This window comes from Micromesistius poutassou (assembly GCF_964030765.1).
Source record: "Micromesistius poutassou genome assembly, chromosome: 12".
NCBI lineage: Eukaryota > Metazoa > Chordata > Actinopteri > Gadiformes > Gadidae > Micromesistius > Micromesistius poutassou.
In genome coordinates, this window is record NC_140282.1 from 12,087,124 (window position 1) to 12,103,174 (window position 16,051).

At 44.4% G+C, this 16,051-nt stretch overlaps 1 protein-coding gene across 1 annotated transcript in view; it reads right to left on the reverse strand.

Moving 5' to 3' along the window:
- Window positions 1-512: 512 nt before the first annotated feature.
- The window catches only part of dpy19l3 (dpy-19 like C-mannosyltransferase 3), a 28,160-nt gene continuing 12,621 nt past the window's right edge, over window positions 513-16,051 (reverse strand). Inside the window, exons 8-11 of the mRNA XM_084476343.1 lie at window positions 13,115-13,140; window positions 8,263-8,395; window positions 6,280-6,438; window positions 513-4,683 (exon numbers count right to left, since the gene is read on the reverse strand). Of these exons, the coding sequence (XP_084332469.1) occupies window positions 4,480-4,683; window positions 6,280-6,438; window positions 8,263-8,395; window positions 13,115-13,140 (522 nt within the window). The 3' untranslated portion in view covers window positions 513-4,479. The remainder of the gene's footprint in view (window positions 4,684-6,279; window positions 6,439-8,262; window positions 8,396-13,114; window positions 13,141-16,051) is intronic.

The following is a 16,051-nucleotide window of genomic DNA, read 5'->3' on the forward strand; positions in this document are numbered from 1 at the left end:
AAAAGATAGGTTTGGGTTGGCGGAAATCACTATTATTATTTTAAGGATTTCTCATTTAGCAAAAAAAACTTTTGTCCAAAACGACTTACAGTAAGTGCATTCCACAATGAAGCCAAAAAGTACAACAATAATTTGAGTACATACAATTTATCCAATAAGCAAATATATTTCTATATGATATTTGATAGGTAAGGGTTGGCCAAGGTATCAGGTTTTCTGGCTCATAGTAAAATATGTGTTGACTTGAAGCCTGCCTCTCAGTAAGACTGATTAGGTTTTGGACTACAACTGGATACGATGGTGGCAAGAAAATGCGCCACTATATGGTAAGAGTAGAACAGGGCAAGGAGTCCCTTAGGGTCTTGTGCTACAGGTGTTATATGGTATGAATATGAAAGGATAGAGATTACAACAAAACAGAATAAATGATCACTTAGAAAATACTTTAATTGAGCACATGATGTAAATACAACTCGTACAAATGCTAACACAAAGAAACTGAAAAAACTGATCATTTGATCATGCAAATGTTCTCTTACAACATATTTCTTGCAATGTATGTCTAAATGTGCCAGACCAGGTAAATCGATTTTAATGCTATTATTAGACTAATCCTATCACCATATTTTTACCTAATGAGGAAATGAGACAGGATCAAGATCCCGCAAGAGGCAGCATCGACTCTCCATTAGATAAGCCATCAAGTGAATGGTTACGTGTTGTGCCAGCATGCAATTTAGGTTTTGAATCGATAGCTGTGCTTTTTAAAGGTCAAATGATCATGCATGAAACTGCCGATCATGTTATGGTCAGGATACTATAGATGCAGGCAGCTAGGGTTATATCGGCAATACAGTTAATAAGACACTTTGCTTATGTGTTTATCTAACCAATGTAAAGTGGATTATCTGGATAATGCAGCCATTTTCCGTCCAAAGAGAAATAACTGGCAATTGTTGTGAGATTAAAATACATTTCAAGGCACTGGCGTACACACTGAGCTAAGCAAGTTCTTTGCCGTTCCAAAGAGGGCCTGTGTGATCGAATGTAAACGACAGGCAAAGAAAAACAAGAGATTAGATGCTCTGAAGCAGCCTTCTTTGGCCAATCAGAAATGAGTATGTGTAGACTTTACTGACACATAAGAAAAAAAATAAACGTTACCATTAAACGTGGAGGTTCGAAGGTGTTCAATACAAACTGTAAACGGTACATTTACTCTTAATCTTGGCTAATATAAGCTTCAGCTTCAGCCTTGTGGTTTTCTCTTAAGGTGTATTATTATCTCGCTTAAAGCTTAATATTGAAATTATTGATATCAATGGCCATTGATGCATGTTTTGAGAAGGGTCTGGCACTGGAGTCTGAGGCACTCAGAAGCTGAAGGACTGCACTCGATTCTGTACGCACATTCGGTTTTATTACCACGCACAATAACCACGACACGATGACAATCAAATTGCATTAATCTGAATACCCTGCTGCAAGGTCCAAACTAATGGCCAGGATCTTGAAATGAATGGGTAGCATCCTAACGAAAGGATTCTGACGAGCTTTCCTCCAAAACACTAACCAGAAGACAGACAGAAGTCATTGAATTGAACAAACAAACGCTTGATCATCACTGCTGTTCAAACAGAAGATACTGCATTCGCTGATTCCCATTTACTCAAACTTAGGCAGAATGATAGCCCTGTGGTTGGATTCCAGTCTGACGTATTTACACCCAAACTTTTCTCTAACAATCGAGTCAAACTTGTTAAAAAATTGGAAAGCCATTGCTATAGCTGTGCTAACAATGGCACCTAATTTGGCACAATACAGATTGGCACAATACACCCATTGGCACAATACACCCTAAAGTGCCATTGTCGTTTCGTAATACCCAGTAACACTTGACAAATATTCCCATTAGTCCTAATAGGTTGTTTTTTTCGCAGATGACGTCACACCACTGGAGCAAATTTTAAGATTAAGGGCAGGAAGTATTTTTTGTTCCCAATTCTTGAACCCAGTCGCAGATAGAAAAGTGACATGCCTCCTGGCTTTTGAAAGCTTATTATGTGGTCCCTGGTGAAGTACTTGGTATACAGTACAAGGTCATTTACTATGTCTACTAGTCAGTAAAAGTAGTAAATTACCTTGTACTAGTGGGAAAATCCTTATTATCGTTATTTTTTTTAACCAATATGGACCAGTTTAAATACTTTGGAGTATTTTCTCTGGTATCGTTCTCAAACATTTGGTTCCACTGTTTTTACATTAACAGAGCATTGCTGCCTGACGTTATGCATTTCACTTCCTGCCCTCCATCTGAAGTTTGCGTGACAAAGGTGTAAACGCGACTGCAAATATCCCCCATCCCCAAGAGAGTTGAAATATATACACGGTAAATAATCACCAACAACAACATTTATCTTTTCAAAACAGAAGCAGCAGGCCTCAAATGATCCCCATTAATACGTACACAAATCAATAATGTTGACAAGGAAAATGATCAAATAAAAAAAACGAGTATGCTCCTGGCAGGTAAACACACACACACACACACACTAGACAGCCAATCTTGAATATACCAATACGACACGTCCCGAATGAAACATCTTCCCCAGAAGCCGAAGTGAGAGAGAGCGAAGGCGTTATTTCACAGTGATCTCTGATTGGGGCATTTCAATGCCGTCGCTGGTGCCAATCACTGCAGCACTCACTCAAAATAACGGTGAATACCACATTTTCAACTGAGAAAAAAAGGAAAAGCCTGTATTCTAAATTGGTACCCAGGTGTGTGTGCTGGCGGCAGTGCGGACCGTCAGAGACAGGACACTGATTTGCATGTGCACTCATGTAGGCAGCGGGACACGAGAATAAAAGGGACGGGGGCGGCAAACATCTTAGCATGTGGGCTTTTGAACGCAACTTCAACTAGCTAGCCCTGTAATTACTGACTCACTGACACACAAACACACACACACACACACACACACACGTCCCTCTCGTTTCCTATTCTATCCAATCCAAACCGATCCCATCTCTTACCATCGTCCCTTTGTCAGATCGCTCCAACCTTTCAGCAAATTTCCTTTGGTTCAAAGGAACCATGAGGTGTTTTCTATTCAAACATGGACATTTTCGTTCTCTGTTATTCTGTTGGTGTCTTTCTCCCTCGCCCACCCCACTCTGCCTCTCTCTCTCTCTCCAAAACATTTGGGAGCACAGTAGGGAATCAGCGCTGTTGGACGCCTACCAACTGTCTGTGCCACTTTCATTACGTGCGTGTGTTTGTATATACACTCTGTGTGTGTTTGTGTGTGTGCCTAAGATTCCTTCTCTGTGTGAGAGGTAGGCAAACAGCTGACATGCTTCAGATTACATAAGGGGTCGGGCTGCGTTGACAACAGGGCGAGTTCTATCGAGTGAATAGTCACACGCAAGTCGTGTCTCCTGTCTTTTCCTTTCCTCTCCGTCGTACTCCAAGTCCCGGCAAACACACCTCCCGGAGAGGCTTAGCAATGCTGAGCTAATGTTTGTTCCCCCAATGGCTGCATAGCAGTCCATTTCACAGATGAATACCAGCGGCCAACCACCACCACCACCTCCATCCCCATCACCACCACCTGAGGGATTCAAGTTGGACACTGTTCAATGTGTGCATTTTGGGATTTCCAATTCCTAATTATAACATTGTGCCTTGGCAGAGCTTCTTAATGTGTGAATTAATTTAGTCTTAGTCATTTTCAAAGCGCATTCATCAAAATAAGGCTGTTTTTTTTTTGCTTCTTCAACCCAAATACATTGAAGGCTGAGTGCTTTTAGTTCGATTAACTTACCCTGTGGATCAAAAATGCCCAATTACCCCAAAATATGTAAATGACAGAAAGAGGATGAGAAAAATGTGTCACTGTCTGCAGTGTGAAAATGCTGTGTAGTTAGGATGTAAAAGCCCAATGAAGAATTTAAACAGACGTAACCTTTCATGATGAGTCATTTTGCCTATTTAAAAACAACAGCATGGGAACTAAAACAAAAGACAGTGCTTAATGCACTTAATACTGTATCACAAGCCTGCCAAACTGCAAGCTTGTTAATTGACCTTGTTTCAAAAGGTTTCTATTTCACCATTAAAAGATGAAAAAAAAAACTACTTGGAGTAGAGAGACAGCGAGATAATGGAGACAGACGGAAAGAGACAGAGAGAGCAAGAGAAATAGATGGATAGAGAGAGAGAAAAGTAGACTTGTAGGCTCCGGAAACAGCCCTTTAATTGGACTTCCCTCCCTCCATGTTCCATCAATCTACCAAAAAAAAAAAACATTCTCAGGGCTGAAAAACGACCAGCGAAAGGTTAGCGAACAATTAAATAAAAGGGATCACAACAAACCCGGACTCTCTTCCCATTCCACAGGACCAGGCTTTGATTATTCTCCTTAGCTGTCCATGAAGATGCCCGTGAGATTTTTTTCCACCTCTCTGTCCTCTCTGTTACTGAGTCCGGGACGGCTCTGCGGAGCTCCTGGAGCCTCTCTTTCGCTTCTTCTTGAGCCGGTAAACGTGGAAGGTTTTGTTCCGGAAGGCTTGTGTGAACAGAGCAGAGTAGACCGGAGAGTCTGTCTTCACCGCCTCGCAGAACCGCGGGTTGGAGGCGGGCACCAGGTCGGGATCGTTGTCTCCGGGTCCGTCCATGATCTGCCAACAGGAAATGAGGTCGTTCTTAAGCAATGAAGCAAAAAAAAAAAGCCCCAAAAAAAAGGTATAAAATAATAAAAACAAATAATAGATAATGGTAGGTAAAAATATTGACTATAACTACTACCTAACAATACCTAACAAAAGAATAATGGATAAAACATACCATAAGAGTCTTATGGTAAGTCTCTTATAAGGCCGTTCAGGGAAGATAATCATATTTTTTCATCATTCATCATTCTCTTTTTTTTTCAACTGTCAAATAGTCAAAAAATAAGCTCAGCACTAAAATCACCCGGTCTCATCAGTGCCTGTTTAAATGAACATAATGCTCACATTCACTTCAATAGGCAAAGTCAACCTAATTCCCATGTGTTCATGCTTAGAGGGAGAATGATGAAACTGGAGTAAATCGAAACACCTGCCTAATAGAAAAAAGTGAATACAGGTAATGTGGCTGATCGTGCCTCTAGGTTTTTAGTAGGTATTACGGTGCCTCTGAAGTGGAGTATAAAGTGGATCAAAGTGAAAAAGTGGAATTCTTAAGTATACATATATTCGTCTTACTGCAAACCACTTCCACCATTATCTGTTCAGATGTGTTAACTGGGTTGCTGGGTTACTGTCCAGCCCCATGTTAAGACTCATTATTAATAAGAAATTGTGAAAATGTGACAGCACACACGCACATGCACACATCAACACAATCCGCGTGGATGCCTCGCAGAAAGCAAAACACTCACAGGCTGACGCGCATTTAGACACACAAGCAATACTTCAGGATCTTTGTTGAACAAGGAGAAAAGAGGGGCGACAGGGTGTTATGGAGGGTCGGGAGGGGTTAAATGGAAATAGAAAGAAAAAGAGTGAGCGAAAACGAGGCAAGGGCGAGCGAGTGATGTTGAGATGAGAGGAGAGCCGCTATTGATCTGGGGTCCCCTGTGCTCGTCTGGAACATTTCAAAGGGGTCAGACTGAAAGTGTGTCAAGTGGCATGCACACATACACGCGCACGAGCAGGGTCTACATAAGGTTGGGGGGGGGTGGGTGTGTGGGTGTGTGAAGATGTGTGTGTTTGCTTGTGCATGAGTGTGTGGGGGTGTGTGAGAGAAAGTGTGTGTGAGTTCAAGTTCAACAGTTTTATTGGTCACACACAAGAAATGCAGTGAAACTAAAACGTGGCAGGGCCTGCAGAGATTGTGCAACATTCAAACTATTAAATATTAAAATAAGGTGACAAACAGAATAAAAATAATAATAAATAAAATAACAATTAAACAATTAGCCCTATATAGAATGCACATCTGTAACAGTTACAATTAAAATTCAAATGACAAATGTGCAAAAAACAATAAATAGAGGTATTCTGTACAGTAAATGGAATACAATAATTAAGTTGAGGTAGTCTATGTTATATCTATGTGTCTGCGTGTGTGCATGAGTTGGACAGCATGTGTGACTTGGTTGGGGGCCCTGTTGAGATAAGTGTGAGCATGTTTGTGTTGCGTATGAGGGATTGTTTGCTTGTGCGTGGGCGAGTTTGTTTGTGTGTGAGTGTCTCGGTGTGTGGGTGTGTGTGTGGGGGGGTTCCACTCACGTGTCCGTTGTCCAGGTCCAGCAGGTCCCGGAGGCGGCAGCCGCGCGCGTGCCTCCTCTCGTAGCACACGCTGTCCTCCAGCACCACGTAGTCGGCCCCGGCCGCGCGCAGCGCCCGGTGCACCTCCTCCGGGGAGCGCTGCGCATACACCTGGTACACCTGCCCCGCACGCGCCCATGCACACACACACACACACACACACACACACACACACACACACACACACACACACACACACACACACACACACACACACACACACACACACACACACACGCAAGCACACACATGCAAATACACATGCATACATGCAAGCACACGCACGCACGCACGCATATGCACGCACACACACACACACACACGTACACACGCTCACACACAAACGCATGCAAGCAAGCATGCACACACGCATACACACATGCATGCACGCACACACGTGCACGCACACAGACACACGCACAGATGCACGCAAGCGCACACACACGCACACACACACACACACACACATGCAAGCACAGAAAAACACAGACACACACGCGCACAATCACACACATACACACACAGAACAATAGACACAGAGTAAGTCTCCAACACTTTGTTTCGAAAGTAGCCTCTCGTGAATCTGTTGGTCATGACATTTTCCAAGACACCAAGGGAGAAAAAGGAAGAGAAAGAAAGAGAGAAAGAGATAAAGGATGAATGGGGGATAGAGAGAGAAAAAAAGGTCACAACCGAATGACCCATTCTTTTTCAATTGACCATGACGCCTTACAACCCAATTACATCTCATTATGACTCTTTACATGCTGGTGTGTTATCTTCCCCTCCACAGTGAGACAAAAGACCCTCCATACATCACATGGCCGCTAGCCGGGGATCTTATACTATGAAGCCTGTCACTGTTGAAGTATCTCCAACAGCGACAGGCTGGGGACACATACCCTACTTGAGACTCATGAAGGAAGAAAGGACGGCCATGCTGGTGAAGTTACCGTGGTACAGTAAAACAACCGATTAAGGAATTTCCCCTCCGGGGGATTATTAATGATTTAATCTATCTATCTATCTATCTCTCTATCTCTCTATCTCTCTCTCTCTCTCTCTCTCTCTATCTCTCTATCTATCAACATCTACTATCCTTTATGCTTACCTTCATGGCTTACAAAGGACAAAATATCAAACTTGGGTTGAGTCCAAAGGTCAGTGTGCATTATTCAATTCTAATGATATTCATGTAGCTATATAATTACCCAGTATCACACTCAAGGGCTGTGCTTGACGGCCATTACCGACACGCCAGTGATTAGCGGTTAATGGTCATCTGCTGAGTTCCGTGCGCATTACTATCCATATTTTACCAACTTGTTTTCCGTGTGTTGTTCTGCGATGGGCGTGATGCTGCACACAACGTATTCATCGTTTGCACCCATATCCCTCAGCGCAACACGTGTCCCCCCGCTTCCTCCTCAATCACGTGGAGGTCGCTCGCCTCCGTTTTCCCTGCACATTCGCTCCTGGTCGGGAAGAGCGCGAGAGCCTATCGCTCACCCCGCCGATCGCAGCGGCGTACGGTGAGGCTGCTATCGACGTGAGGCGTTCTATGTTCTCACGCAATCTGTCTTCTGACTGCGGAACAAGGGACGCTCGCCAGGACTGTTGTCTTTTGACGCGGATGAGCCGCGCCCGGGTCCAACGCGGCGGCAGAAAAACGGGACGAATGCAAGAGAAGAAAACGAACGGGCGAATAAAAAAACAATATTGAAGGAAAGAAAATGGAGCACAGAAGAAAAATACAAAGAATAGAGAAAATGTTTATATATCATCCTAGAATCTTTCGACTATATTACAAATATAATGCATACGAGATAGACAGGAAAAATAGATAGCTGTGAAGAAGCAAATTAAATAGGCATAGCTTGCTAAAAAATAAAACCCAGACTGAAGCGAGAGTGAGAAGGGGCAGAACGGGGCCCAGCACTTTACCTGCTTAGTCCTCTCCCTCAGGTCTCGGTCCTCGTAATGAGGATGGTTGGTGAGGACCCTGCCTGTGCACAACTTGATCCCAGCCAGGAGCTGCATGCTGCCGGCGAAAACAGCCCTCTGAGGGGTGTCCGAGCTGGGTGAGGGGGGGGGGGGGGGGGGGGGAAGAGGAATAGAGATGAGGCGCCAAAGGGCCCATTAGAGGGACAGAAAACACACTCACACACAAATGTCAACAGCTAAATGGGAGAGGGAAGGCGGGGAGGGGGTACCACAGTGAGTTTAAAGCCCCCCGGCAGGGGTCAAGTCGAGTCAATTTTATTTCCACAGCCCTTAATCACAGTGACGGTCTCAAAGGGCTTTGCAGGCCATCAACGTATGACACCCAATAACCCTAGCCCCCCAAAGGGCAAGGCAAAAATAAGAAAACTTTAGCAATAACATCGAGGGGGGGGATCCCTCCTTTTATGCCATTTGAGAAGAACAGCAAAAACTCATACATTTGAAAAAAGTAGAACATGTTCGAGTGAACCTCAAAACCCAAGACTTCAACCAAATGGCTCATGTTTGGAACCTTTTAGTTTAGCAGCACTTTCCACCCTATGAATGCTGAGTGAGTCATACTGGCGCGGGGCTTCTTTTATCATTTATTTCTTCATGAAAACAATTCAGGGAATGGAATACCATGAAGAATACCAAGAAGGATGAGTCATCCTAGCAGCATGGTCCTTTCAAGGGTAACCTGCCTCCACTGGATCACTAGGTACCATTGGCTTCAGGGACAGACACAGGCAAGACCAGGGGACAAAGTCCAATCTACCTGACGGATGTGGAAACCCTGATTTCATCTCAACGTCACCGATACTCACGCTTTCTGCTGAACACTGTAACCGACCACTGACCACTGAATAAGGTTATGGGGGACATAAATATGTCCATGAACGAAGATGTTTTCATTGCAGGGAAATGCTGGCTAAGTTTGGACCCTATAGAAAGTCAAAAGACAGCTAAAAGGCAGATAAAACCCATTTGCGGTTCGGCGAAGCAGTGAAGACTGACTCTGTGGCCTACTCTGCTCTGTTCACACAAGCCTTCAGGGAAAAAACCTTCTAAAAACAGCCCTTCACGTCATCGCGTTGCCAGAATCTACCATCCCCATCATCTGTTGTAAATACACATTCCTTTTAGATGCACTCTGCAAAGGCCTTATGCAGGCTCCATAGTATTAAGAAACCTGTTTATTAATAATACACATTATACATACATACATACATACATATATACTGTATGTATACATATTATATATATATATATATATATATATATATATACATAAATATATATATATATAAGGTTTAAGAGTAGAGCCACCTCAAAATGTGCAAATATCACATGCATAGCCCTGTACATGTTCAGTGCGACAAAGCTGCTTTCTCAGCCTGTGAGGTCACATCTAATGGGATAATGCATGCACGGTGATGCGTACAAGATGATGCGAACAATCCCCCCATACCAACAATACTTTGCCAACGAATCAAGTCCAATGAAAAAAAAAACAGCCTTGAAGGCTCTTCAGTAGCTGTCACATGCAAAATGAATTCCCTGACAGGGACCGCGACACTACGATACAAAGCAGACAGCTGCATCAAGAAATCAGGAGCGCTGGATGTTGCTTGCCATGCAGAGCAGGATAGTGGAGCAACCTTCACCTGTTCTGCTTCTCCAAGTTGTCTCTCAAGTTGTACCTCCCGGAATATCATTATTGTTTATTGTCCTGCGATATCCACACACACTCATTTTTCTTTGCAGCACATATTTATATGTGCTGCATATGGCGTAATTTAAAGATGCTTGTCTTTTTGTATACTTTTCAATATTTTATATACTACTATGATCCATCGTTTCTATATGAATGGGGATATTTCGCCGGCAGTAAAATACATGAGAAGGCGCCACATTTTATTTTCCTTTAACATTTTATTTCCTCTCTCTTCAACACACACCAATGCCTTCTTCAATCCTTAAAACATTATGCACTTCATTTCCATGTCCATCAGTTACATCAGCATAGGGTGTAACATTAAAACACATTCAAATATGTTTACTCTTAATGATGTTCCGTAGGGAATGGGAGGTAATGGGGACATAAAGGCCTAATTGCACCGCAGCACTAGGAAATATGTGTGTGCCCTGGAAACAGATTGAGCAACGCCCTTAGTGAAAAAAAAAAATAACCGCTCCACACTGTCGTCAACAAATAATAAAGTTTTGAATCTTGTATCTGCTCGTTATTATTGCAATAATACAGAGCAGAAAGTTGGAATGAAGGTGTAAAATGCAATATTTTCACTCCTGCTTCAAGGGGTGCTGAGATAAGTGATATAAAATAAAAACGAAAAAGAAAATAATAAAAATACTTATAGTTAGAGAACCGGGGACATGATTTTTGTATTATCATTCTACACACACGGTGGTCCCGTGCCTCATCTGTAATAATAATTGGATGCATGGATGACATTTCAAAGTTACTTTCACAAGGTGGTGGCTATCTTCTGACAGGCAAAATGTACAAAAATAAAAACATCCCTTTGGTACAGACACAAAGAGAAAATGCTGCCATTGTGTCGGAGCATCTCAGAAGATGTTTAATGACTACAGATGAGAGATTGGAGCTGATGAGGAATTCAAACATCCAATACGAATAAAGACAAAAGGATTTTTCCCCTCCCCTTATTGTGAGGCCAGCAGGCATCTACTAGCTAGCCTCAAACTAGTTATCACTTTGTCTTTTGCTGGGAGGCAAGTGGTAAACGGTTACACAAACACACACTCTCTCACACACACACACACACACACGCACACACACTACTCCCCATAGATGAATGTCCCAGGTAAACACACACCACTGCCAAGATTAACTACAAAGGTTTCTGTGTGGGTGTGTGAACATTTAACCTGTGACGTTAATATAAGGAGTCGTTTCAATCTGAACCCTTGTCTCTCATTTAAGGACAGAGTATCGGACCATTTCCAAGACAGAGACCAAGCTCATTTGGTAATCTCGCAACTGCGCTCTCTCTCTCTCTCTCTCTCTCTCTCTCTCTCTCTCTCTCTCTCTCTCTCTCTCTCTCTCTCTCTCTCTCTCTCTCTCTCTCTCTCTCTCTGTTGGGCTCACTGGAACAGCAGGAAGAGAACCAGCTGTCTTCTCCTCACACAGGGATCTGATCCTGGCTTCAGAATGGGAGATCTGACGCTCTGGGAAAGCGCAGTACGTGCAGCAGCGGCACTGGGTCGCCTTTCATTTCTTCACACGCTAGACTTAGAGAGTGTGCACCGCGTCGTGCCAGTTAGCGATGACTCAGAGCCCCCCATGTCCCCACCAGACCACAGGGGGGGAACCTGTTTGTGTTTCTGCGTATGACCGGGAAGAACTTCCTACGCCCGGCCCTCGGTGAGGGGAGGGGGAGGGCCGTTTTTTTTGCGTCAAGGTTGCAGATGCAGAAAATGTGCTGAGCGTGGGCTTTGTCTCTTTCTGACTCACGGTTGAGATGGTCATTTTTACATATTATTCTCTCTCTCGCTCTGTATTCGTCTGTGGATATGTGTGTATTTAATTGCTCTCCCCCTCTTGGCAGGTATCTCCCGTGCCGCCCCCTCCAAACTGATTAACATAAAACCTCCCCCTGTATATGCTGATATGTAAATGCCAAAGGCCACTGGCATGTGTCCCACTGGCATTATAAAAATGGAAACGTTGAATTCACAGCTATGTCCGCAAGCCATTGCTTCGTCGGCAAGGCAATAACGACGTCAATGTGGCCAACGCTATGTCCACAAGGCAATTGCTTGCCTTGCGGAAACAAAGGAAGGAAAGGACGACCGGATTTGCAAGCATGTTCCAATAAACCAAGGGAGAATAAAAAGGACGAGAAAGATAGAGCGAAAGAGATGAAGAAGGAAAAAGAGATAGTGAGAAAGAAAGGTCCAACTGATTAGCACATTATTTTTCAATTTACAATGACTCAATTTACATGCCGATTCATCTCATCCTGGCTCTACACACTCTTTCTTTCTTTCTTCACATACTATGTGTAGACTCCATCGCTATTCAACAACGCAGATCTATGTCCACAAGGGCTGGCTAATGCTGAATGGGGGGGGTCTTTACCATGGTTCTGCCTAAACCATGGTAGACCAGGTGATTAAACCAGGTGATTGATTGTGTAATTTTATGTATATATGTAAGTGTGTGTGGATTTGGGGCCTGTTGGGTTGGTGGAAACTTTGCAATATGGTGGCTAGAGAAGTATGGCTCTTAAGGTGACACTGTAACAGACACACACACATGTACACACACGTACACAAACATTCACACAAAAAGCCCCAGATAAAGAGCCAAACAACATAAAAAGAGGCAGGAAGAAGGTTATATAAATACGTTAGGATGTTAGGGGAAATCTAAAGGTAGAGCAAAGAGGCGCATAATTAAATGAGTTTCTTAAGGGAGCAGGAGATGATGGAAGGTAGAGTGAGAGAAAAGAAAAGAGTGATTAAGTCATTGACAAAACATTTTCTTAAAAGTGTAAAAAATATCCTTTTGTAAAACATGGGAACTGAGCAGAACACTGCTTACAGATTATCCATACCGATACATAAAAAGCATAAATGAATAGGTGGGAAAGATTCACTACTACCTCTCTCCTCTGAACAAAAAAACGAAAACATGTAAATAAGAACGATCACAAAGAGCAAACATTCTGCAATCATTTCCAGCGACAAAGACAGTCATTAGTCTATGTCGAGTGACAATAGTACTAGTGACAAAAACACAACGTTGACTATGCCGCGGCAATACCAGCTGCAGTGACTGACGGCCTTGCTCTGAGAATGACACAAAAGATACAAAGGACAGGAAAATAAAGAGACAAGAGAGGAGGAGAAGTCAGAGCCGTGGGTAGAGAGAGAGAGCGAGAGAGAGAGAGTGTGAGACAGAAGATAATGCTCCCGTCTTTCAACTGTGAAGGATTATTCAGCGATAGCGTTGGTGTGGGAGAGGGCTGGAGTTGTGCGTCAAATTGAATAAGCAACACGCATTAGATTGCGAGCCTGTTGCTCTGACGGGAACCTTGCAGGGTGTAAAGTGAGAGTCCTCACCCGGCGCACGCACACCAAAAAACTATGATTTCTATTCTCGCCATGAAACAATGGTTCGATTCACAGCCGTGAATGGCACGGTGCTAGGGTCCTCCAGGTCGAAGACCCGTCAAAGTCAGGTGTTAGATAGGACAGTGGCCTGTCATGTGAAGAAGCGTATCTGTGATATGGACAGACGCTAGCGTTGTCACACGCTACCACAGGGAGGTTCTTGGCACGGGAGGATACTGACAGTCATTGTAGTCGAGTGTAATTGCCTATATACTGTCCATGAAACATGTGCCCCCGCATCCAATACCCTTTCCATTCATTAGCACATTCTCGGGGAGTCCTGTCTCGCGTGCATACCGCCCAGCTATCTAACACAGTGAATAGATGGAGTCGCCTATCAATATGCAAATGACCCTCCTGAAATGTGGTCCGTATAGGGGGCTCTCCTTCTGCGCTATTTCTCTGCTCACGCGTCTCTTTTCTGGAGAGCTGTAGCACCCACCCACCCACAGACACCCACACACACACTCTGATACATGTACATACACACACATTTGCATTCCGCACACGCACACCATTACGCAGAAACCCATACACTCAAACACACACACAGTCACATACACTCGCTCACACAAACACGTGCAAACAGACGCACGCGCATATATACACATACAGTACACGCACAGTCAGATGCACTCTCTGAGACACATACACACATATAAAGAAGAAAAATGTCTCTGGCTTTGAAAGAGAACCCATGCACTGAATCACTTATTTAGTTGAAAATATTTACACTGAACTATTGATACATTTTCAATTATATAGGTAGAAGGATCACATTACTTTCTTCCAATTCTTCCAAGCATCACTATCTTGGCAAAAAATATCCATCTTGGCATGTCCTTCAAATGTATAATTACAGCATTCTTACACCTACACCCTCTCTCTCTTCTCTCTCTCTCTCTCTCTCTCTCTCTCTCTCTCTCTCTCTCTCTCTCTCTCTCTCTCTCTCTCTCTCTACATGTTTAAAAAAAATTGAGAGGGGAGGGGTAATCTGCAAAACAAGGTGAGACTTTACTCCCTTAATCCTGTCATCTGGAATGTAATTAGCATAGCAGCTAAAGGGTTTAGCGCTCTGCTGCCAAAGCAAAGGTAAACTGCCGGCAGACGCCCCCACTCTCCTCCCTCTCCTCGCAGGTTCCTTGTTGCTTAATGGGATTAACTCTGAGGGGAGGGGAACCTGTGTCGTCTTTACAAACCCCTGCAGAGGTACCAAAACATACCTCCTCCCTCTCTCTCTCTCTCTCACCCAACTCCCTCTCTTTCTCTCTGTCACCCAACTCCCTCTCGCTCTCTCTCTCTCTCCCTCTCTCGCTCTCTCCCTCTCTCACCCAACTCCCTCTCTTTCTCCCTCTGTCACACAACTCCCTCTCCCCCTCCCTCTCTCTCTCCATCTCTCACCCAACTCCCTCTCTCTCTCTCACCAAACTCCCTCTCCCTCTCTCTCTCTCACCCAATTCCCTCTCTCTCTCTCTCACCCAACTCCCTCTCTCTCTCTCTCTCTCTCTCGCTCTCTCTCTCTCTCTGTCTCTCTCACCCAACTCCCTCTCTCTCTCTCTCTCTCTCTCTCTCTCTCTCTCTCTCACCCAATTTCCTCTCTCTTCAGACCACTACCGTCACCCGAAAGACCACCGCCGACATCAGACTAGACTCAGGACAGAATTCAGAGGGATGGCTATTACCGCTAGTGAGCATATCAGAAGCCCTGCGGCAACGTGTGGAAATTGATCCACCGATATCGCAGGGACGTGTTCTTCATGGAGATAATATCACCATATCACCATCACTATCATCATCGTGTTAATAGGACTGTGTCTGAGACAGTCGAGCAGCAAGGGCCACGGACGCCCGAGACTGACAAACAAACTGGGCCCGTCAAGTCCCATTTGCGTTTCTTTGACAGTGACGCTCATATCTGACCCAGAAACTGCGCTGCTCAATTGGCAGAACACGCCATCAACACCGCCAGGGTGAGGAGGCCTGACTCCTAATGAGGCTGCCTCGCGTGGCGTTACTATCCAACCGCGGTTTTTCTGATGTGCGTCGGTCGGATGGACGTGCCCATTTAATACGGTATGGGACTGACCGGATGCGAGCACATCTGCGATCGGCGGAAATGCGCTCGAAGGAATCATCTTCTGCTCATGCCTACGATGTTCAAAGCAAAAAATGACACACATGCTGATGGGTGGATTCACACACACGCGCACCTACGCAAATGCATCAAAACACGGACACAGACACACATATATGAACACCTACACACACCCACACACAGCGTAGACGGCTGACAGTGGAAGAGACCTGCCAACCCTGTTCTCTATCTCAGAGGTCGACAGGCTGATGGTGTTGATAAGAATGCCCAGCCAGACAGCCTCGAAGTGGGCCAGAGGCCTGCCAGCAGCTGGGTGCTCTCCAGAAGGCCTGCTTCTTACTCACACAGGGCCATCAGCTCGCATCACTCATCCTGTGTGTGCGTGTGTGTGTGTGTGTGTGTGTGTGTGTGTGTGTTGTGTGTGTGTGTGTGTGTGTGTGTGTGTGTGTGTGTGTGTGTGTGTGTGTGTGTGTGTGTGTGTGTGTGTGTGTG